A 26445-nucleotide genomic window follows, 5' to 3' on the forward strand; every position below is an offset into this window, starting at 1 on the left:
CCATCAACAGCCACTAATGTTTAAACTTATTTAAACATAGGTGAATAAATTGTCCATGTAAAAATATATTGGTTTACTTACCTTATAGATTAAAAATTCTCAAACCTGAGTTAATTCCCATTCCTTATAGTATAATAGGCAATAGAATTCTCTAGACTACTGATTCAGCGAAATTGTCTCGCCCTAATGCAACCTACCCTTCCTAAATATAAGATCTTAAATGGAAAATTAAATATCAGACTAGAAAAAGTTTTGTTATCTCTCATGTATGGCTTTAGCCTGAAAGCAAGGCTAAGAAAGGGTCATATATGCTATAACCAAGATAAAGTTGACTCATTTCCAGGGGAAAAGCACAAGTTTGATTTACCTACCATATATTAAATTTGATATTGTTTTAATTTTTGGTAGTAATTTAAAGATTATATTTTTATCTCAATTACATTTAAGAATAGTATTTCTTAACTTGATTACATTCTTAATTACCTTCCAAAAGATTATGCTTCATGTGAGTCTAGTTTTGCTTTAAACAGATATGAACACATACCTGTACACATATCTATATAACAGATATGAATACATACCTATTGAAAGCATTTGTTATATAATAAATATTCTGTATTTCACTTGCCTCACCCAGCTATAATCAATGTGGAATAAATTTCAATAAAACACATACTCTTCTTTTGTCAAAGTGTTATCTTATTTCTTTTGTGCCATTTTCTTTCTGATCAGGATATAATTCATTTGTGAGCAAGTACCAGCGGTCAAGTTTAGACCCACTGTAAAACAAAACAAAACAAACCCTGAAGCATGGCTTCCACAATTTGAACTTAAAGTTAAAAAGGGTTTATGTTAGTCAATGATATATATTGCCTTATAGTATAATAGGCAATAGAATTCTCTAGACTACTGATTCAGCAGTAGTTTAATGAATAGAAATCATCTCTCCCTGATGCAACCTACCCTTCCTACCTATAAGATTGTTGTATTTCAAAGGAACCCATAGAAACTCTTCCCAGCCTCAGAAGGTACTCCTCCATCTTCCATACTCTGGCTGAGGCTAAGACCCTGGGAAACAAATTCAGGACCCCAACAGATAAAAGAAGATGTGAGGCAAGGTTGGGATAGTAGAAAAGGCTTTATTCAGAAGTAGCAGCAGCTCTCAGCTTCTAGCCCCACCCCCTAATCCTTCCATAGGCCTTTTTTATATGCAGGCCAAACAAAGAAAGCACACTGCCAACATGTTACATAAGTGAGCTCACGCTCACTAGCAAATGTTTATGACCTTGGGAATATATCCTGAATCAGGGTTTATGACCTTGGCTATGTACTAAAAACATAGTCTGCTGGAATTCTTGGTAAGAAAGCCTAACTATAGCTATTTGGGGCCTGACCTATACTTGGTAAGTATATTCTCGGCGAATATTCTCCAGGAGTAGTCAGGAGCTTACCTGAGCTTCAAAGCAAATCTACAAATAAGGAATTTAACTTATTTAAAAAAAAAAAAATCCAGAAAATGTAAGGCAAAATTTCAGATGTTTCAAATGTGGTTCTTGGTAAAGACTAGAAGGGATTAGAATGGGAAGATACTTATATCAAGATGATAGAATTGTAGGTTCCTTCTTTACTTCCATTATTATAGATATAGCTTTTATGCAAAACAATAAATTAATATATTTTAGTTTACAGGCTATCAAATCTTCATTGAATTCATTAAGTAAAATTATACTTTCCTGAGGGTGTATACTAAACTATGACAAACATCTACCCTCAAGGAAATAATTCAGTAAATACAACTACCATTGAGTTATACAGGATGCAACCTTAGGCCCACAGTTATGGTAAAAGGCACAGCTGGGGTACAGGATGAGGAGCTAGGGATGCTTTCATCCTCCCAGTCTTAACATTTATTTGTAGCCCCATTAAATCAGCTGGGTCACCATTTCCTTGTTTATAAACCTTTCTTCAGAATACTTATCTGCCCTGTTGGAACAAGGAGAAAATTTATTTCCTGCTTAAATAATAATTGTTAAACAATAATTTTAAAGTAACAAGTATAATTTATGATATAAAACCAAAATAGCTTATAGAGGAAAAGTAAAATAATTCCTTTGTTATAACACATTCATTTGTTATAACCACATTCCTTCCATCAAAATAAAAGCAATAGAAACAAATATGAAGTTCTGTATAAGCAGCAGTAAATAATATCAACAACTAAGTCTCATTAGTTCAACTCTAACCACTAAAACTTCAAAAAGCATACAATATCAAGAACTAAGAGACGTCTTCATTATATTCATTTCTTACATTTAAATAAAATATTAAGTGTGAAATTAAGTATATTACTATATATGTAAATTACTATATCTATTACTATATATGTAAAAAGGAGATGAACATAGTTATATAAATTTCAATTTGGTTAGTTCTAATGAAGATCAGTATTCAAAGTGATTAATTAGCTTCACAAAGAAAAGAACAATTTCTATTATGAAATTCCATTAAAAGTTGGAACAAATCCATAACATTTTAAATATTGTTATAATCATACCTATTAAATAATGAATTATTCCTAGTGCTGTATTTCACAATGCAAAATCAGTATGGAAATAATAAATTAAGGCTCCAGATTGAATTACTTTAAAACAAAGAGTTTAGCAAATTATTTAACAAGATGTTATTGCCTTCATTATTAACAAAAATGGGCAAAAATCAAGAAAATAATTTTATAATAGTTAAATAATTTCTTACTTTTTATAATGGGAATTTTTATTTATGCTTCATTTCAGTTGAGACACTCAAAAATATCTTGTTTTTCTGACTTTGTACACTAAAACCATGTGACCTTTTTGACATTTTTTAAGAAACCACATGCACCTGGGGTTGTGTTAAATGTCAGGCCCTTATCTCTCTGTAAAACAAATTATCTAAATTCTTTCAACCTGTTGAAGGCATTTTAAACCACAGAAGAGGAGACAAAAATGTATTTCAGTTGTTTTAAGGAAGTACCTGGTCAAACATGTTTTTCACATTCACACTATAAAAGTATCCCCTAACAGTTGTTTTTGTATGTTTTTAAGAAAGTATTTGAAACAAACTGTTCACTATTATAATGAAGCATTAGCTATCTTTGCCTTGAATGTAATGTAGGTCTGGAATGAGTGAATTTAAGTAGAGTACTTAGAATAAAGTCTAGCACTAAATATGTACTGTTTACTGCTACTACTAGAAATGACTTCAAAATGCAATAAGCAACCATTAGAGTTTATTATGCTCTTCTTCATGTTAGCAGGTACTCCGTTTTTTTTTTAGCAAGCTCATTAAGAATTTAAAAGCCAAGAATTATTTTGCTTTCCTTCTATATCAGGGAACACGTACTAACCATATCAAATGGGAGTTATTTCAAAAACAGCAACTTTTTGGTTATGTATGTCACTGGGTCAGTATAAGAAAAAGCTTAAATAAAAGCATTTATTTATTTAGTTTCTGTCCTCAGTCATCTCTCCCTTAGGAGTCTCAATTTCCTCTATAGCATCATTTTTCTTCCTTCACCTTTGCATAACTGACTTCCAAGTTAATATTTTAGCCTTCACTTTTGAGCTATTAACACATTTCCACTTGTCCAAAGGCATCTCCATACTAGAATTTCAAATTCTACAATATTCAAAAACTATTATCCCTTGGCCAGGCACAGCAGCGCAAGCCTGTAGTCCCACTGGCTCAGGAGGCTGAGACAGGGGATCACAAGTTTAAAGCCAGCCTCAGCAAAAGTGAGGCGGGAAGCAACTCAGTGAGACCCTATCTCTAAATGAAATACAAAATAGGGCTGGGAATGTGGCTCAGTAATCGAGTGTCCCTGAGTTCAATATCCAGTACCAAAAAAAAAAAAAACAAACAAAAAAAACCTACATCCCTCCATACATATTCCCTAATTTTTTTCCTCTTTCTTAACTCTTTACTGCTTACAAGATATTAATCCCTTTCAGCCCCTCAGAACTGTTCACTTTTTTCAATTATTATTGCCATTACCTTCAAACTTTAAATAGCACTAGCACAGGACCTTTCAGAAACATCCTTACTAGCCACCTCCATTTAATACTCCACGTCCTCTTATTTAACCTACACATAACTGCTGAGGTAATATTCCTAAGTCACTGTCTCCTACTTACATTTTTTTAAGGTTTTGTATTCTTACAGAATAAACTCCAAAACCTACGGCTGTTGGAATCCTGGCCCCTCTGACAGTACTACACTCTAGTATTATCCTCAGATAGCCTATACCCTAGCCCTAAAGATCTACTCCCATTTACCTAACTTCTGTGCCTCTTGCTCTTCTGTCTCTATGCTTCTAGTCACGCTAGCTTCCTTCATAATTCTATTCCAATACCAACAAACCCATTTCTTCATCCTTCAGAGTCCAGTAAAAAAAGATGCTGCAATATTTGCTAGAAAACCTTTCAAGGACCTTCTCTCCATACAAAGCATTATATCTGCCTCCCTGATCTCCAATGGCAATACATAGCAATGAGCATGCTCTACCTTATGTTATACTAATTTATATTTCATCACTTTATTAGATTTATTATACATAGGTTCCTTGTTTCATTATCCCATTCCTTCATTTGAAAATAGGAGGAAATGTCTTATTGGTTTATAGTACTTATTGGTTTATAGTACTGCTTTATCCCAATTTGAATTCATAACACACTGATCTAATTGCAATTATTCTTAACCTATGTATTTATTTTTTCTCTAATAAAAAGCATACATACCAGTAATAATATTTTTATAAGTCAAATTTTCCCCAAAAAAATGGGATTAATAAGTTTTCTGTATTAAAGAACAAGGTTATTACTATGATTGTTTTCTAGGTGAATGTCCAGCCCCAATAATCAAAAAATGAAGGCAGGAATTAATTTCTATTCATCAAGAAAGAAGCATAATTAACATAGACATGAAGACAAAAATCATAAGTATCTTCAACAATGTTTATGGAATTCCAAGTTTCGCAATAATTTGTTATTTTGTATTTCTGTATCAAAAGTTTTTTCTCATATGTGGAAGACAGCAGGAAAGAAAGAAAAAAAGGGATATAATGAAAGTTAGGAGAAACAATAGGGCAGAAGAAGAGGAAGAAGAGAAGGGAGGAGGGGAGAGTAAGAGGTGAAAAATAGGGATTAATTTTGACCAAATTATGTTGTATGCATGTACAAATATATCCCAATGAAACCCACTATTCTGTATATTAAATGCACCAATAAATCAACTTTTAAAAAAACAACAAAAAGACTATAATGGCACAAAAAAAAATGCTGTGCAAAATGTTAAAAACAACAACAACAAAAAAAAAATGCAGTTTCTCTATTCACTAGAAAAGAGTCCTTTACTTCACCCGCCTTACCTTCCTACTTGAGCCTTTAACATCTACTACCTCTAACTCTAGGTAGCTCAGATTCACAATCACTCCAAATCTGCAGTTTCTATGGAAGACTTTATAAATAATAAGGGAACTGAGGATATAGCTCAGTGATAGAGAGCCAAGGTAGGCCCTGGGTTTGACCCCAGCAATGCAACTAAGTAAATAAATAATCAATCAGGGATTTTTCCTTCTGGATTAGTGATGTTACAACTACTTCTCTAATGATTTTTCCAGAGTTGAAATGAAAAAAGCCTACCTTATTAAGAAAAGTACAGGTGGCAGCAATGATTAAAAACTCAAAAATTAAATGCATAGCTCTATAATATTAATGCAAAAAAAAGACATCAGATTACTAGTGAAATACTAACAGGTTAACTAAAATAGGAAAATAATCTAATTCAATTTTTCTTACTAATATCATAATTAATATATATCAAATTACTGTTGAAATACCATGTTAACTAAAATAGGAAAGTCAATCTAATTTTATTTTCTTTAAATCATAACTAATATAAACCTTAAGTGAGAACAGTAAGATAGAAAATAGGACAAAAAAAGATGAACTCTTTCAAAGTCATTTAATGCTAAAAAAATTATAGCTCTTTGGAATTTGAGGAAAAATACTATTTATTACATGATACAATAATAATAATTTTTTTAAGACATAGTGTTTTAGTATATTGTCCAAACTGTTCATGAACTCCTGGATTCAAGTGATTCACTCGTCTCCATCTTTCTAGTAGCACTGTGCTTGGCTAAGAAACCCAATTTTTCAAATGGGAAAGGGTTTGACTGGGTATTCCCCCCAAAAAAAATATACAAAAAGGCTAATAAGCAAATAAAAAGATGCTCAATCTCACTAGTCATCAGGGAAATGCAAATCAAAACTACATTGATTTGCATAAATCCACACCCACTAGATTATAATTGAAAAGATAAATTGGTAGAGTACATGCTTAGCATACACGAGGCCCTTTTTTCAATCACACACACACACACACACACACACACACACACACACACACACACACAAAACAAAAAACAAAAAACAAAGGCCCAGCACCATGCCTATAATCCCAGAAGCTTGGGAGGCTGAGAAAAGAGGATCATGAGTTCAAAGCCAGCCTCAGCAAAAGCAAGGTGCTAAGCAACTCAGTGAGACCCTGTCTCTAAATAAAAATATAAAATAGGGCTGGGCATGTGGCTCAATGGTCAAGGACCCCTGAGTTCCATCCCTGGTACTCCCCCCCTCAAAAAAAAAAAAAAAAAAGAGAAAAGAAAGAAAAGAAACATGATAGCAGGCATTGACAAGGATATGGAGAAACTGGAACCTTCAATTATTGTGGTTGGATATGTAAAATGGTACATCTGCTTTAGAAAATAATTTGAGAGAGATTTTTATGTATGATGAAATGAAACTATCTCCAAGATAGGTCATGATTCCAGCAAAAAAAAAAAAAAAAAGACAAAAAACAAGTATACCATAATAGTATGCAATCAGTTGTTTATAAAAGAAAAATATATAAATGCATATTTGCTACACAAAAAACTGGTGGGCAAGGAAAAGCTCAGTGGTAGAGTGTTTGCCTAGCATGTATGAGGCATTGGGTTCAATCCCTAGTACCTAAATCAAACAAACCAATTGGTAACGCTAGTTGCCTATAGAAATATGATCTGGATATCTAGAAGACAGGGGCAATATGAGAGACATGGGTAATATTTAAAAGGACAAAAAGGATATAAAATAACACTACAAGAACTAAGCACATAATCCCAGCTACTCAGAAGACTGAAGTGAGAGGATGGGAAACTTCAGCCTAGCCTAGCCAACACAGCAAGACCCTGACACACACAAAAAAAAAAACCAAAACAATGTTTATGTGTTATCTATTAAACAAATTAAGACAAAAATACAATGCTATACACTAAAAATAAAATTTTAAATCAATGTTATTGAAAGTCAGAGTTGCAAACTCAAAGCATTCAGATATTTATGTTGTGTTCTATCATATAATGCAAATGAATGAAGTAGGTAGGAGTATAGAAAAATAAGTAGAAAACCTTAAAAATATAAAACTGAAGCAACTGCTACTAAACTCTGACTGTACTTATGTTAGATAGCAAGCCCAATATTACTGCCCATTTTTCAAAAGAAACAGGAAATCTAGCCAGGTGCAGCAGTGCACACCTGTAATCCCAGCCGATTAGGAAGCTGAAGCAGGAAGATGGCAAGTTCAAAGTCAGCCTCAGCAATTTAGCAAGGCCCTAAGCAACTTAGTGAGATCCTGTCTTAAAATAAAAAATAAAAAGGACTAAGACTGTGGCTCAATTGATTGAATGCTCCTGAATTCAATCCTGGTACCAAAACAAAAAACAAAAAAACAAAAAAAAAACAGGAAATTTAAAAATGTATGTAAAATGTCCTCACTTTAATACTGGGTCTCCACCATGCCCAGTAAAATAGATTTATCCCACAGGTCCCTGTTTGTAACCTCCAATATTATAGAAAGCCCCTAATTTATGAACATGTGTCTCTGACTTATAAGTTTGAAAACTCTGAACACATTTTCCCCTAAGAGTAAAATAAGTTATTTTTTTTAGTAAATAATAGTTTTTAGTAAATAAGTAAAATAAGTAGCTGGTTTCCAGATCCATTAGTCCAGGTAAACTACAGTACTGAACAAATAGTACTATTATCCTGATTTCTATGACTAACAATTTTTACATTAAAGAAATTATTCTATTTTGGACTTTGGAAAGTCTAAAGCGGTAGATCCAAGGGTATCAAATGAGAAAACGGCAAAAACAAAAGGAAAGAAAAGGAGCATTAGGGGGGGCTCCTTTTTATTCATTAGAAAAAAGCATAATTACCATAAACAGGGAAACAAAACCACAAGGATGCTTTCCGCACTATTTATAGATTTTAAAATATACAATAATTTTAGTTTCTATTATTTCATTTTTATAACAAAATTTACAGTTTCTCTTTTCAATAGAGGCAGGAGTTCCTCATACCCACCTGCTTTGCCTTTTGACTTACACTTTTAGCATCTTACTCTCAGTAGTTCAGATTTATAATCATCCTCAAAACTTACCGAGGAAGTTTATTAAAAAAAAATTTTTTTTAAAGACCGGGGCTGGGAATGAGCTCATGATCAAAGTGCCTGCCTACCGTGCACATAAGGCCCTGAGTTCAATCCCAAGCACCACAAAAAGAGTAATAATAATAAAAATAATCAGAGACTTTTTCTGATTATGAAGGGAAAGAATCTTGGGAAAGAATTCAAATCTTTGATGGTGGAAACTGGGATAATCTTTCAAAATTTCTCCAGAGATCTGTGTCATTTGTAGGCAACAAAAGTGATGAGAAGAAAGAAAGGAAGGAAGGAGACTGGATACATGCCCATAATCCCAGCAACTCAAGAGGCTGAGGCAGGAGAACAAGGTCAAGGCCAGTGACCATGTCTCCAGATAAAAAATAAAATGAGCTGGGGGTATAACTCATTGCTAAATCACCCTGGCTTCAATCACCACTGTGGGAGAGAAGAAAGTGGAGCACCGGTGGGAAGGAAAAAAGGATGTCTCAGTGACAACAGCTGACACTACTGGAATTTCCTGCAGTCCTTGTAAGGGGGCTGATTTCTAGAAGAATTCTGTCCATTGCTCATAAATCACTCATCACAAAGTAAGAATGCCACATAATTTATATAATTAGCTTTAGCAGAAAAATCTATAGTGGCTGAGGTTGCAGCTCAGGGGTAGAGCATGTACCTAGCAACAGACAAAGCCCTGAATCCAATCCCCAGCACTGAAAAAAAAATTCAATAAAGAAGAAAGCAAATTGTCATGCCCACTAGAAGATTAAAGAAAGATTAATTTCCTAAAGGTAGATTTTTAAAAATATTTTTTTAGTTGTTGATGATCCTTTATTTATTTATTCATTCATTTGTGGTGCTGAGAATCGAACCCAGTGACTCACAAATGCTAGGCAAGTGCTCTACCACTGAGCTACAATCCTAGCCCTCTAAAGGTACATTTTATCACTTCATTACTAAAGTAATAATAAACTGACTTTTTTAAACTGAAATTCACTTATGACTACTTCTAAGAACTCTACATTTTTTACCCATGGATAATATTCTACCTGGAAATTATTTGTAGCAAAGATGCAATCTCAGAAGAGAAATACTACTTAGTACTTCCAGTTACTTTGTTAACATTTAGTTAATGGATACCTAAAGAATCTCATTTTAACATTATCCTAAGAGTAAACATGATTTTTAAGATGAAATCTGGAAATTTTTGGAAGTCATTTATTGATGCTTCATACTATAACCTCATCATATAATTCTGAAGAATAAGCTACAAGTGTTTTGGCATTCTGTCTTTGAAGATCAGCTCACATCTGCTCTCAGGTTACCAGTAAAACTGCTTTACCGTCCTACATAAAATCTAATTAGGGGCTGGGGTTGTGACTCAGTGATAGCACATGTGAGGCCCTGGGTTCGATTCTCAGCACCACATATAAATAAATAAAATAAAGGTCCATTGACAATTATAAAAATATTAAAAGAAAACAAAATTTTTTAAAAAAAACTAATTAGAAAAATCAATTTGTTATATAGAAAAAAAGTCACATGTGCTATAAATTCCAACAGAAATGACCATTGGATCGACTTACTGTCTCTCCTTTCCATTAATAAGGAACACGGAGATGCTCCTTTAAAATAGTGAAGTTCACCAAGTTTCAGGTCATCAGAATGTCTGTTCCCCTCTATTAGGATAGAAATTATATGCACAACATAATTTAGAAAGGGTGCTAATAATATGAATTTATTGGGACTTTTTAAGTAAGGTGATACTTGTTTTTTGTTTTTGCTTTTTGTAGTTGTAGACAGACAGAATGCCTTTATCTTATTGGTTTATTTTTATATAGTGCTGAGGATTGAACCCAGTGCCTCACCCATGCTAGACAAGCATTCTGCCACTGAGCTACAACCCCAATCCCAAGTGATACTTTTAATGTCTTCTATGACTATGATTTACTCAACTAAGACACCCACCCCTAATCAGTACAGAAAATGTACCAAAAGCTTCAGAATTACTTTACAAGAATATTTAGCCTATAATTGCCTTTATATAGATTCACAAACATAAGGAAAAATTCCATGAGTATTTCATGTATTTCTTGGGTTGAACAATATGGTTACCATGTCCACCAGGTATCATAGAAAATAAGAGGAAAAAGTATAAATAGAAAGAAGAGAGTCTAGGTTTTGAATTTAACCAAAGTCAGCCTCAACCACTATACTGAATTGATTCTAAAGGAAAACATTAAGGCATTTATATTTTATAACTTTCAAAAATAAAATTATCAATTATAAAACATACCTTGCTGAGCTAAAGTTGATCTAAGCATCCCAGTCTTTGACCAAATTTTAATTTGTCCATCTTCTCCAACTGAAAATAAAGTAAACTATTACATTTACATATAAAGTCAACAGTATTGATATAATGCATATTTAAAATTTGGATATAACTTACTCTAAATGATAGAAAGAAAACTTTAGAAATGGAAAAATTAATGGAAAAATTACTTTAAAACAATTTTGTCAAAATATCCTAACTGACATGACTAAAATTAAACTATTAAATTTGCATATAAAGTCAATAGTATTGATATAATGCATATTTAAAATTTGGATATAACTTACTCTAAATGTTAGAATGCTTTAGACATGTAAAAATTAATGGAAAAGTTACTTTAAAACAATTTTGTCAAAATATCCTAACTGCCATGACTAATATTGTATTTTTTCCTTCAATTTAGAAGCCTTATTGTTATTCATATACTGCTTCCATTGTCAAAGTAATCACCATTTTAGAATTCTAAGAGAAAGCCAGGTGCAGAGGTACAGGCCTATAATCCTAGCAATTTGGTTTGGCTGAAACAGGAAGATTACAATTTTAAGACCGGTTTGAGCAACTTGGTGAGAGCCTATCACAAAATAAAATAAAAAGGGCTGGGGGTTGTATCTCAGAGCTGAAATACCCCTGGGTTCAATCCCCAGTACCAAACACACACACACACACACACACACACCAACAAAAACAACAAGAGAAATACTGTTAGTGTAGTAAAAACTACTGCAACCAAATTCCAGTGAGTTGGGGACTGAATGAAATGAAATGATGGGACTATTCTGTTGAATAGCTTAGCTAAAAAGGAAAAAAAGAAGACGTGGTAGCAAGGTATGTTAGGGATTTTTGTACTTATTTTAATTTATTTTTTATTTTATTTTAGGCAGTGCTAGATAAGCATTCTAACTGAGCTATAGCCCCAGCCTGGAATTTATTGTCCTTCTTAATTTTTAAAATAAGTGACATCTAACCACCTTTATACCATGAAAAAGAAGCCATTGAAAAAGTAATTTAAGATACATGTGAGACCACTAATGAAATTTTAGAGTAATTTAGCAAGAGAAAGAAAGAAAAGGAAAACAAATAGGAAGGAAAGAAATCAAAGTATCGCTTTTTGTAGACGACATGATCCTATATTTTAGAAGATTTCAAATGCTCCACCAGAAGACTTCTAGAGCTGACAAACAAATTTGGCAAAGTAGAAAGATACTAAATCAGCATACAAATCCACTGAGAAAGAAATCAGGAAAACAATTCTATTTACAATAGCCTAAAAACAAAACAAACAAACAAAAAACCTGGGAATAAATCTAACCAAAGATATGAAAGACCTCTACAATGAAAATATAAAAACATAACATATAAAAAAAGAAATTAAAAAGACACTATAGAGGATGGAAAGACTTTCCATGGTCATCAATAGGTAGAATTAATATTGTTAAAATGGCTATATTACTAAAAGCAATCAAATACTAATGACATTCTTCAAAGATCTAGAAAAAAATTTCTAAACTTCTTATGGAAGAACAAAAGACCCAGAATAGCAAAAAAAAAAAAAAAAAAAAAAAAAAAAAAAAAGGAACAATCATAATACCCTATTTCAAAATATATTACAGAGCTACAGTACCTAAAACAGCATGGCACTGACATAAAAACAGGTAGACCAGTAAAATAGAAGACAGACACAAACCCGAACAGATACAGTCATCTCATCCCTGACAAAGAAACAAAAAACATATGTTGGAGAACACAGTCTTTTTAACAGACAATGATGGGAAAACTGGATATCCACATGTAGAAAAATAAAACTAGATCCCTATCTCTCAACCTGCTCAAAAGTCAATGCAAAACGGATTAGAGAACTATGAATTATACCAGAAATTGTTCAACTGCTAAAAGAAAATGTAGGATAAACACTCTAACATAGGCACAGGCCCTATCTTCCTCAATAGGACTACTAAAGTTCAGGAAACAATACAAAAATTAATAAATGGGGTGGCATTAAATTAAATAGCTTCTACACAACAAAGGAAACAACAGAGTATAAAGACATAATGGGAGATCTTTGCCAGCTACTCCTCTGACAAAAGGATTAATATCCAAAATATATAAAAAACTCAAAAAACATACCAACAAAAACAACACAATCAATAAGTGGGCAAATGAACTAAACAGATATTTTTCAAAGGCACAGATGGCCAATAAATAAAAAAATGTTCAGTATATGAAAAAATGTTGTCATCAGGGAAATGCAAATCAAAACTACACTGAGATTTCATTTCCAGTTAAAATGGCAATCCAACCATCAAGAATACAAAAAGCCAGTGTGTTGGCACACGCCTGTATTCCCAGGGGCTCATGAGGCTGAGCAAGAGCATTAAAAGAGTTTAAAGGCAACCTCAGCAAAAAGCGAAGTGCTAAGCAACTCAGTGAGACCCCATCTCTAAATAAAACACAAAATAGGGGGCTGGGGTTCTGGCTCAGTAGTAGAATGTTTGCTTAGCACATGTGAGGCCCTGGGTTCCATCCTCAGCACTACATAAAAATAAAGACAGTGGGTCCATCTACAACTAAAGATACATATTTTTTTAAAAAAATAATACAAAATAGGGTAGGGGTTGTGGCTCAGTAGTTGAGTGCCCCACCAATCTCCAGTATCCACCCCCTCAAAAAAAGAAAATGAACAACAATAAATGCTGGAGAGATGGGAAATATTAATTCTGTTGGTGGAATTGTAAATTACTGTAACAGTGGTACACTTTATACTTTGAATATAGCCTTGGCTGCTCTGCCAATGCAATTTATTTTTAAAATGGACATGTTTCTTTCTCTTCCTCACTCCCTGCTCCTCCCTAATCTCTCCCCCTCCCTAATCTCAGGGGAAACAGGGTTACCTTTCTTCCCCATCCTAAGCAGAGTTATCTGACCTTGAGTACACATCCACCATAAGAACAAAGTAATCCAGACTTTGGGGTCGGTACCAGAAGATCTCAGAAATGACTATGTCCCAAATTAACAAGTGATTACAATTCCAACAAAGAACACATGGAATGTAGCCTTTGAATCACCTCTTTACAAACTCCTTTCCCGCAGAATCACAGCTTTTGGGATAGGTGTCTGTTGTGTTTCTCCTTCATTAGTGTTAGACCAGGACTCAAGAAAAGACCACTGACTCCAATTAAAATCAAATTAAAGCAAGCTTATTATTTCGACCGGCCGGGCTGCCTCTCCCTCCCAAAACAGCGGGAACAAGACAGCCACCCCACCTTTCCTACAGCCCAGCTTTATAGCCCAGAAAGTTACACAAAAGGGGGGTTACAGATAACAGAACTCTGACAAGCATCACACTAATAGTAGTTTACTTTTTTTTTTTTTTTTTTTTGCTGGCCCCAATATCAGAATTTATGAGGACCATTAGAGCCTCAGAGAGGGTCGTTGTCTGGCCAGGGAAGGCCAATATTTATGAGGTATCACTAAAGTTTCAGAGAGGGCTGCTATCTGGTCAGAGAGCCAGGCATGGGTGAGTTCAAGGCACAGGCAGGCATTCCAAGCAGGTTCAGAATTTGCGGTAATTTATAGTAAAGCCGAAATTATCTCTTCATGGCTTTGTGGCGAGATGGCTCCCAATTTTAATAAAAGATCAGGTTGGGTCTATCAATTAGCAAAGCAATAAACCTTTTTTTTTTTCCTCAAAACTGTGTCCTCATTATTGGATTGGCATCAGAGACAAGGACCAAGCTTTCCGCAATATAACTACTATGCAAATCAGCATGGAGTTTCCTCAAATGTCAGGAATGAAACTTTCATATGACCTAGCTATACCAGTCCTCAGTATTTATCCAAAAGAAATAAAGTCAGCATCTATTACTGATACATATATATCTATGTTTACTGCTGGGCAATTCATAATAGCCCAGTGTGAACAAGATTAAACATCCATCAACAGATGAATGGATAAAGAAAATGTGGTATACATATATATACAATGGAGATTTATTCAGTAATTTAAAAAAAGAATGAAGTCATTTGCAGGAAAATGGACAGAGCTGGAGATCATCATGTTAAGTGCAATAAACCAAACTCAGAAAGTCAAGGGTCCTATATTTTCTCTCATATGTGGAAGGTAGAGAGAAAAAAGGAAGAAAAAGGATCTCATGAAAATACAAGGGAGACTAGCAGCGTAGAAAAAAGCAGGGGAGGAAAAAGAGGAAGGTAAGGGAAGGAAGAAGGAAATAAAATTGACCAAATTATATGCATATATGAATATGTCACAATGGATCTGGTAACATGGTTTTTATTATACATCAATAAAATTATTATTTTTTAAAATACAGATTACAGAAGGGACAATTCACGGAGAAAGCCCTCTGACCAAAAGCCAGGTGATAGCTACGGTAGTTTTAAAACACATCCACAAATTCTCTGTTATCCCATCCCCTTCAAAAGATACAGCTTAATTCTCTCTCCTTCAGTGTGGGCTGTACTTAGCAATTTGCTTCTAATGAACTAGATATGATGGCAATGATAAGAGTATGATTTCTAAGAGTAAGTCACAAAAAAATATTGTTCTTTTTTTGGATCACCATGTGATAAAAATACAGCCCTATGGAGATGCTTATGTGGCAAGGAAATTAATCTCCTGCCAAAGCCAGAGAGGAACTAAGGCCTCTTCCCTTACCTATTGAGGCAGGTAAGTAAGTCAGCTTGGAAATGGATCTTTCAGCCCTAGTCAAGCCTTGGTATGACTATAGTCTCATCCAACAACTTGAGTGAAACCTCATGAGAGACACTGAGCCATAAAGAGTCATCCACCTAAACTGCTCTCTGACCCACAGAAACTGTCAAATACTACACATTTATTATTAAAAGTCATGAATTGTAATCCCAGAGACTCAGGAGGCTGTCAGGAGGATCGTGAGTTCAAAGCCAAACCTTAGCAAGTCAGTGAGGCCCTAAGCAACTTAGCAAGACCCTTTCTCAAAATAAAATATAAAAAAGGATTGGGAATGTGGCTCAGTGTTTAAGCACCCTGGATTCAATCCCCAGTATCAAAAAAAAAAAAAAAATCATGAACTATGCAGTAGTAAATAATTTTGTGAAGATGAGAGATGAGAATATTCTCATAAGGAAGATAAGGAAGAGATAAAAGGAAGATAAAAGTCAGTCAGAATATTTTGAATTTTGAAATTTTAAAGAATTACAACTTTTATTTATCTCAAATATGACTACTCTAAAACCTTTCTTTGAACTTAAAAAAAAAAACTCAATAAATGGACAAAAGAACTGAATAGACACTTCACAAAAGAAATATGGTCAAAAAAATGTTCAACATCTCTAGCAATTAGAGAAACGCAAATTAAAACTACACTTAGATTCCACTCACTCCAGTCAGAATGGCAACAATCAAGAATACAAGTAACAAGACAAGGGGTATAGCTCAGTTGATAGAGTGCTTGCCTCATATGCTCAAGGCCCTGGGTTCAATCCCCAGCACCACCAAAAAAAAAAAAAAAAAAAAAAGAATACAAGTAAATGTTGCCAAGGATGTGGAGGAAAGGGAACAATCATACATTGCTGGTGGGACTATAAATTGGTGCAATCACTCTGGAAAGCAGTATGGAGATTCCTCAGAAAACTTGGAATAGAACCACCATTTGACCCACTCCTTAGTTTATACCCAACAGACTTAAAATCAGCTGTACTACAGTGACACAGCCACAACAATGTTTATAGCAGCTCAATTCACAATAGCTAAGCTATAAAACCAACCTAGTGCCCTTCAAAAGATGAATGGATGAATAGATATGATATATAAACACAATGGACTATTACTCAGCCATAAAAATGAATGACTTTATGACATTTACTGGAAAATAAAATGGATTTGGAGACCATGATGCTAACTGAAAAAAGCCAATCCCCCCCCCCAAAAGGTTGAATGTTCTAATATGTGGAGGCTAATACAACAAAATGGAGGAGGGGAAGAATAGACGTTCACTGGATTAGACAAAGGGAAATGAAGGAAAGGCAGAGGAGAAAGGAATAGGAAATTATTCTGACATAACTTTCCTATGTATATATATGAATACACCACGGTGAATTTCTACATCATGTACAACCACAAGACTGGGATCCTAATTAGAATAAAATGTATTCTATGTTTGTATATAACTAAAAAGAACAAAAACTTTAAAAAATAATAATAATAAAATAAAGACTTCTTTGACAGAACTGTCTCTAAAAGAAAAGAAAACCAACAAGATGAGGAGCTCTGCATCCACTGCAGACTGTATAAAGATGTTTGGCTCACATAGACTCCAAGGTGAGAGGCCTGCTGCAGGCCAGATGGCCAAGCTTGGGCCAAAGAGCTCTTCTTGGGCAGATCCAAGAACAACCTAGCAAAGGTGAACTTAATGATATCAATCTATTTATGAGATCCATGGAAATGTTCTTCACTGAAGATGCCTTTGTCATCACCAACTCCTATTGTTGCCTGGGCCTTTCCAGCCAAGTAGAAGTGGCTGGAGCAGATCAGCTTGGAAGGATCTATCACCTTGACCCTAGCAGCACATCTTGGCTATCCTTCATCTCAAGGTCAACTGACTATGGATTCCATCTAGTCCTTCTGGAGGAGGAATGAGGCCTGCTTACTTTTACGAGAACTTAGGAAGTTCATTTTGAAAATGCCAGAGTGCCCATTCCAAATGTCCTTGGAGAAACTGCAATCAGTTCCAAGGGTATCTAGCTGCTCCTACAAGAGCCTCCAGCCCCAAAATTCAAACTGCTCTGTAGCAGGAGAGTACACTAGGACAAAGCACCTGTGGGTACCTGGTATCAGTCTAATGCATGACTTAAATGCAGGATGAGGAAAAGATACTGCAGTGAGTAGGAACATATCACCCTGTCAAGTTTCCTAAGGAGAGACGCAAAAAAATGACATTCTAATATAGCAACTGGGTCTAGAGAGTATAGATGGAGAAGAGGTACAAAGATGTGTAACATCCAAGTGTGGGATAGATGATTATTCTCGGCTTTCCTGTCAAATATATAAAAATGCATACATATATAATATTTGTCATTTTTTAGGATTATTTTGAGTCAGGGTCTTTTTTAAGATGCAGAAGGTCTCACTATGATGCTGAGACTGGCTTCAAATTTGTAATCCTTCTGTCTCCGCTATGTGCCACCATACCTGGCTTATCATTCAACTTTTATAAGAAGGATGCTACAGGTGGAAGTGATGGCAAAAGTTCAAGGTCAGCCTCAGCAATTTAGCAAGATGCTATCTTAAAAGTAAAACATAAAAATGACTGGAGATACATCTCACTGGCAAAGCAACCCTAGGTTCAAACTCTAATAACAAAAGAACATTCTGCCATTTAAAATAACATGGATGAAGCTAGAGGACTTCGAGGTAAGTGAAATGATCCAGACACAGAAAGAAATATATTACATACTCTATGTGTAGAATCTGGAAAAAAAAAAAAAAAGTTGAATGTATAGAGAACAGAGGTTACTAGAAGACAACAATTAATAATACTGCATCATATACTAGAAATTCCAAAGAGTATAATTTTAAGTGCTCTTATTGAAGAATGAATAATTATGCAACACAATGGATTTTATTAACACACATCTACTATACATATTAATAAGATTTGGTGTGATATTTTCATGTATGCATACACATGTACTAATAATGTCCAACCACACTTCTTCCACTCTTTTTTGGTACCGAGGATTGAACTCAGGGGCACTAGAACACTAAATCACATCCCCAGCCCTATTTTGTATTTTATTTAGAGACAGGGTTTTAATGTTGCTAAGGCTAGCTTTGAACTTGCAATCCTCCTGTTTCAGCCTCCCGAGCCACTGGGATTACAGGTGTGTGACACTGTGCCCCATTTCTTCTTCCACCCTTGATGCCCCAGAAGTCTTCTCAGCCAGAGCCAGTATTCTATTTTCACATAAATTTTATTTTATCTGACATATATAATAGACAGCATGTGTTATTTTTCTTTTTGTGTCTTTCATCACTTAGTGTTGCATCATCCAGTTCCATCTATTTTTCTGAAAATTACAATATCTCATTTTTGTTTATGTATTCACCATTGTGAATACATAACATACTTTCTGTTGCATATGTTAAATTACTTACCTACAACACTAATTTTTTCTTTGTATGTATTGCTACAATACTGTTATACAACTTAAATTCATACAATAAAAGAAACAAAGTAAATTAGGAAAAAAAGAAAACTAACAATATGTTTTGAATTATAACATTTATATAGCAATCTAGATTCTGTGCCAAGCATTTGCTATCACACAGTGAAAATTTTTATTGCTAAATGAAAGTATCTCTTTCTGTCTCTTTGGAAATTTTCTTTAAATATTTCATTTAAAATGTCACTTTGGGGTTAAGGGATTTTGCTCAGTGGTAGAGCACTTACCTAGTATACACAAGGCAGCCCTAGGTTCAATCCCCAAGACCAATTTTTAAAAAGTTATTTTTACAAATAACGTACCTGTAACTAGTGCTGTACCTTCATAATTCCATCTTCCTGCAAGTACTGCTCCACAGTGAGCTTCTACACTTTTCTCGACTCTTCCTAACTTAGAAATCAAATGAAATTTACCTAAAAAATTGTATTTGAGAAATGTTTTATTAATTATTCAGTACACAAACATCTGTTGAGCATGTACTACTAGAATAATTAGCTTAGTACTAGGCCTTCTAGGCATAAAAGGAAACAACGTAATTATTCTTAATCTCAAGGAAAACAAATCTATTGAAAAACAGGCACAGGGCTGGGGTTGTGGCCCAGGGGCAGAGCGCTCACCTCCCACTTGTGAGACCCTGGCTTCGATCCTCAGCACCACATAAAAATAAAATAAAGATGTTGTGTCCACCGAAAACTAAAAAATAAATATTAAACAACTCTCTCTCTCTCTCTCAAATAAATAAATAAATAAATAAATAAGCAAACAAAATAAGGATATTGTGTCCATGTATAACTAAAAAAAAAAAAATTAAAGAAAAAGAAAAGAAGAACAGGCATAAAAATAGAGTTACAAAACCTAGAAACAAGCGGTATAACAGACGTGTACATAATGGTTCAGAGAAACAATGAAATTCTGCTACAGTTAAGGTGTGCCAAGAGAAATGTCAAGAAACCCTTATATTTAAGCAGAATTTTACATTCTTGATTTTTTTAAGCTATGGAACAGATGAAAAAGTACAAAGAAAAAAATAGTTATATAAATAATCCCAGGTTTTAAAATACTTGCCTTATATGATTTTCTACTGTTATCAGGTACCAGGACAAAAAATAGGCCAAGTACTTAGATGCTCTCCTCCAAGTTTGTACATTTATAGGCAAAAAGTTAAAAAAGACTTCAAGAGACATAAGTAAAACTATATCAGATGTCAAGGGGAAAAATCAAATATGTGAAAATAAGTGGTACAGGAAGACAAAGTATCAATATAATTTTTGAATAATCATTAAACCTAGTAATATATATACAGATAGTAATAAAACAAAAAAGTACATTGAATCTACAAACTTTTCCATAGAATAAATAAATGTACATATGTGTATATATATATCTCCTAAAAGAATAATGTAGCTGCCTAATCAAATTTTGACTAAGGATTTATTCTGTTTAAAATCACTTTTAACATACACCTTTTCAAGATTCTGACTTAAAAATTCATTAAAATATATTTAAGAACTGAGAATATATCTCAGTAGTAGAGTGCTTGCCTAGAATGCACAAAGTCCTGGCATGCGCGCACACACACACACACACACACAAGGCAGATGCTTAAGATAGCTTTAGACATTCAATACCTAGTCCCACCTAATCATTTTCACCAAAAAAAAAGTTATTCTCCCTTTCTACACAAAGGATACTTTATTTATAGCTAATGACAATGAAAAAATTCTGAGCATCCTAAATTTAATTACAAAAGGCAAGAGAGAGAAAGAAGGAAGAGAGATAGAAGGAGGCTAATCAGCAATAAACTACAGGCCAAAAAAAGAACAAAAGACCATCTTGTAATCTTGGATGTATTTTGAAAGCTTTTAAAATACCTGATGTGTTATATGCTATATCCTGACCTGTTATATGCTACCACATCCCTGGTAGATTACCTACCTATCTCAAAGTCTTCACTGATTTGGATAATCCTGCCCCTATACTAAATAGCCAATGTAGGGTTGTGTAAATAACTTGACTCTTCCCTCTCCAAACTTTCATTATAAAGTATTCTGGTCTTTAGATACAACAGACATTTTTCTACCTGCCACCTAGGTGGTGGCTAAGGGAATTTATCCCAGGACTAGTTCTTTCTTTCTGGCAAGCATCTTTTATGGCTCAATAAATCCTTTTTACTCCAGAGATCTCTTGGTCTCAGGAATTTTTACTTAACACCCTGTTAAAGTATGTTTTATTAAGTTTTGATTCCTTTCAGGACCAGGGCCATATCTTAGATTTTTATTTTTATTTTATTTTTATTTGTAAAAGTACTATTGTCCTTTTACACAATCAGTTGGTTAAAGTTAACCAACTCAGCATCCCAAAACATAGCCTACTTTGACACTTTCTTTCCCATTAATTTTAATGACTTTCTTCTCTCAGCATTCATTTTCTAGAACCTTTCTAGGTAGTAAGCTACCCTATCATTCATCTAACAATCCACTAGCAACATCTACTTCTCCCACTTCCTTTTAACTTTATATTTACTGCTGTGTCATTTTTCTAACATAACAAGATTACTTTGAATTCAACTGTACTAATTCTTTATTAAATCAACTTAAAATTAATTTGTGTACATGTGTTTTCATATATTACTTTACAAACAAAATACAAGGGGAAAAAGTCTCAAAAGAGGTAAAAGATGACATATAGTAAGCGGAAAGCTAATCAGACATTACATTACTTTATTCAGGCGTTTCATTAAATGTTAGCATAATGTCTAGCACAAAATAAATAACTGTTGCAGATAATGTATGAACTCATCAAAGAAATTAACTAAATAACTCTTGACCAGAAAGGTAGAGTCCAAAACTTATCTTTCAACCTATTCTAATTTTTAAAATATTTATGTATTTACATCACTGATATTTCTTACCCTAAAACATCTAATTCTGATTTTCTGACAAGTGCTAACATTACCATGCTACCCATAACCTTAAAGAAAATACATACTGGGGGCTGGGGATGTGGCTCAAGCGGTAGCGCGCTCGCCTGGCATGCGTGCGGCCCGGGTTCGATCCTCAGCACCACATACAAAGATGTTGTGTCCGCCAAAAACCAAAATAAATAAATATTAAAAAAAAAAAAAAGAAAAGAAAATACATACTGGGACAACTGAGGTTGTTGGTTTGAGGATTTTTTTTTTTTTTGCATAGATTTAGCACACAATGAATCTTTGGTCTTTGTATTTAATCTGATTGTCACAAGCTGCTTAAATAGCATACCCAGAGTATAAAGCATAAATGCAGAATTACATAAATCAAATATGTAAAAAATCCATATTTATCCATTTAACTATTTGGGCTTTTCTCTACAACTTTCCCAGTTTTCTTGTGACCTTTCTGAAAAAATGGAAAACAGAACTGGGGATGTAGCTCAGTGGTAGAGCACCTGTGTGAAGCCCTCGTTTGATCCCCAGGACAAAAAGAAAGAAAAAAAAATGTAGGACTAAAACTAGAGATTAATTAATTTATTTCAATCTACATGTTAGGTGTTGGGGTTGGTCAGTGAATACAACCAGGAAGATTCACTGATTCATTTATTATATAAACAATGAATGTTTTGGATTTAAAAGACAGGTATTTAAACTCTTATGAATAAACTTATCCCATTAAATAAAATAAATTTAATCCTAACTTTTTGTAGTAACCCAAATTAATTATGAATGATAAAAAGAACAGGAAGTAGATTAAAAATACATGAAACACATTTTTAAAGACTACAAATGCTTAAAAAATGTCCATGAGAACAAGACTCGGAACAAGAAGGCTAAGAAAAAACTAACAGATGAGTGCTTTTGCAGACTGCTTAGTAGCAGAAATGTTTTGGCAGATGGCAATAAAAAGCCACAAAGAGTTCTGTGTTTTTTTTCTTTAATGTTTGTTTTACTTCTTTTTTATCTTTCTTTCTTTCTTTCTTTTTTTCTTTTTTTTTTTTTTTTTTGGTGTGTGTGTGTGTGTGTGTGTGTGATACTTGGGATTGAATCCAGGGATGTTCTATTACCGAGCTACATCCCTAACCCTTTATTTATATTCTTTACTTTAAGAGTAGGTCTCCCTAAGTTATCCAGGCTATCCTTGAACTTGGGAGCCTCTTATTTCAGCCTCCCGTGTAGCTGGAATTACTGGCGTGTTCCAACACACCCAGCCACAGAAATTCTAATAGCTCATTTCTGATACAAAAAATATAAAAATAAAAATTATATTTAAAGTGGAATTTTTAAATGGGCATAATAACTAATAAAATACAATGTAAAAAATACCAACATTCATGAAAGATAATTTAAGGAATGTTTAATGGCTTTACAAAAGATTTTTATATCACCCCAATAAAAGATTTTATACCAGAATTCCTTCACAAAGCAGCTCCTATTTTAAATAATTTAATTTAATTTAAATAATTTGATTCTTTCAAAACATTTATATATATATTTTTTGGTACTAGGGATTGAACCCAGAGGTACTTAACCACTGAGCCATATTCCCAGCCCTTTTTATATTTTATTTAGAAACAGGGCCTCACTGAGTTGCTTAGGGCTTCTTTATGTTGCTGAGGCTGGCTTTGAACTCAAAATCCTCCTGCCTCAGCCTCCTGAGCCACTGGGATTACAGATGTGCCCAACTCCATGCAGCTAAATTTTTTAAAAAATGAACATACATTTATGGTCAATTGATTTTTTTTTGGGGGGGGGGCAATAGACACAATACCTTTAATACATTCATTTTATTTATTTTTATGTGGTGCTGAGGATCAAACCCAGTGCCTCACACATGCCAGGCAAGCACTCTTAAAACTGAGTCACAACCCCAGCCCCTCAAAACAAAATTTTAACACTTATCTCTTCTAAAAATATTTTAAAAGGAGGGAATGTTGAGGAGAAAATTATTCAAGACCTGCCACAAATCTCAGGATTTTTTATTTCTTACCCTAAAATACCCAATATGATTTTCTGACAAGTGCTAATATTAGGAATTACTTAAATATATTAGAGAAGTGGCTGTTAATAATTAATGGTATCACAAATACAAAAGAGGAAAGGATCATAAAATGGGAACGCTAGAAAGAGTGATGTACAAATTTAAAAACTGAAACTTCCTTTTCTGCCAGTCTTAGGGGAGAAAAACCAAGAAGAGAAAGCTGGAGGAAAACAGAATAAAGAAATTCTTGAGCAATGAAGTAAATCTCAAAGGAATTTTTTTTTAGGCATTGGGGTTAACATCACATAAGATGAACAAGTTTCAGAGCTGGGAGTACAACCATGGGTTTATAATCAATAATACTGTACTGTAGATTTCATGTTTATGTTTATTTACCACAATGTATTTATAAAGTCCTGGGTTAAAAATGAACATAGCATTGATAAATAAAATGACCTCATATGTTTATTTGGCAGGAAACCCCTTCATCACCTCTCAGTGCATTTACCTTCCTCCCTGAGCACTTGCCCTTTTTTTTGGATGCTGTTTTCTATCTTATTCTTCCACCTCTTTTCTTTGATCCATCATCTTTTTTGAAAATATCCCAGCTATTCTTGGAAGAAAATACCCTACTTTGGTTCTCTCTTCTTTCTACAACTAGTTACAGTATACTTTGTTACTTTACATAGGAAACCTAAAAATAAAATTAAATACTATGACTTCTCAGAGTCATAACATATTTTTATTTACTATTGTTATAAATTTATCTTTTAAATTATATTTTTTTACATTAGACTTTTTCCCACAATCAGAAAAAATCCAATGGGAAGTAGAGATCTAAGGAATTATTAATTTATAGTGATTAAGTAAGATGAATACTTCAGGAAAACAGACAACAGAAATTATCAAGACTATTTTTACTGTCCAAATTCACCAGATAAAAGTTAAGCCTCATATACTACTGAGTTTGAAAAGAAAAATGTAAAGAAAATATATGATAATGTATTTTAAAAAGTTGATATAAGAACATATACATCTATTTTTTGCCAAAAGAAATACAAGAAGGACAAACCAGAACCAAAGAGATTGGTTATGTAGGTGAATAAATAGAAACAGGGTATATGGAATTGTGTGGGTTAAGGTTATTCTGACTATTCTTTTTATATAGTTTTGAGTTTGCTTCAGAATTATTTACATATATAAAAAATACTCAAATCAATAAGGATGGGGAGGAGGAGCTCTTAAATGGAAAACAAGAATAAATATAACTGTATTTCAAATGAATAACATTACACACTTAAGCAGGAGGACAAGGCAAGTAATTCCAGAACACAGAACTTTGACTCTATATCTTCAATCAAAAACAAAGATAAAAACACTAGTAAACAGATATTGATATTAATCTTTGGAGTAGTATGTGTTATCAATTTTGTAACTAATGTGTATTATAGAACTAAGAAATGTATAAAGATACTGATAATAATGGAACCAGATTTCTTCACTGTTCTCAAATATAGAAAAAAGATCAAAATTAAAACTGTGGTATTTAATTAGAACTGATGACATCTTCATCAACTCATGGTTTAGATAACATAAAAAGAAAAACCTAAACAGCTATAGCTATGAATTTTTTAGCATTCTTTTTTTTTATTCGAATTTGTTACATATGACAGCAGATTGCATTACAATTCATATTATAGCTGTGTATTTTTAAATATACGAATGAACTCCTATTTCTTAGCTCTGACGACTGAAAGGGCCTTGAAGCAAACACACCCCTCTGGAATGAACACAGCACTGATATTCTTAACCACCAAAAACAGAACAGGTCTCCTTGGAAAAAGGCTGATTTGGGGACTGGAACCAGGAGAGGACTAGGTAAGCCTACAACACTTTTTGACAGCAAGGAAATTTTCAAATAATGAGGACATATACAAAACAAAAAAACACTTTAGCTGCCTCCATTGATGGGGCTCCCAGTGGCCAAATCTGGTACAATTTTAACATCAAGATTTTAAAATGATAGTAACAGGGGGCTGGGGCTAGGGCTCAATGGTAGAGCGCTTGTGAGGCATTGGGTTCGACCCTCAGCACCACATAAAAATAAAATAAAGGGGGCCATGGTTGTGGCTCAGTGGTAGAGTGCTTGCCTAGCATGCGTGTGGCACTGGGTTCGATCCCCGGCACCACATAAAAATTTTAAAAATAAAATAAAATAAAGGTATTGTGTTCATCTACAACTAAAAAAAAAATTTAAATTTATAAAATAAAGGTATTGTGCCCACCTAAAAAATAAATAAAATGATAGTAACAGAATATTCATGAAATAAAATAAGAATCTTTAAAAGCCTAATCTGATATTTAAAAAAAAAACAAAATAAATAAATGGCATGGGATGAAACCTCTTCCTCGGAATAAATTATA

At 33.7% G+C, this 26445-nt stretch overlaps 1 protein-coding gene across 3 annotated transcripts in view; it reads right to left on the reverse strand.

Annotated features, from left to right (window-relative positions):
* Nucleotides 1-26445, reverse strand: part of IFT80 (intraflagellar transport 80) — a 142633-nt gene that overhangs the window by 92938 nt on the left and 23250 nt on the right. For 2 of the 3 annotated variants that reach the window (XM_081302446.1, XM_081302444.1), the window contains exons 4-5: nucleotides 19372-19482; nucleotides 10814-10882 (exon numbers count right to left, since the gene is read on the reverse strand). In XM_081302446.1, the coding sequence (XP_081158572.1) occupies nucleotides 10814-10882; nucleotides 19372-19482 (180 nt within the window). The remainder of the gene's footprint in view (nucleotides 1-10813; nucleotides 10883-19371; nucleotides 19483-26445) is intronic. The other variant, XM_081302445.1, reaches the window with a different exon arrangement.

This window comes from Spermophilus citellus (assembly GCF_964194105.1).
Source record: "Spermophilus citellus genome assembly, chromosome: 7".
Lineage (NCBI taxonomy): Eukaryota > Metazoa > Chordata > Mammalia > Rodentia > Sciuridae > Spermophilus > Spermophilus citellus.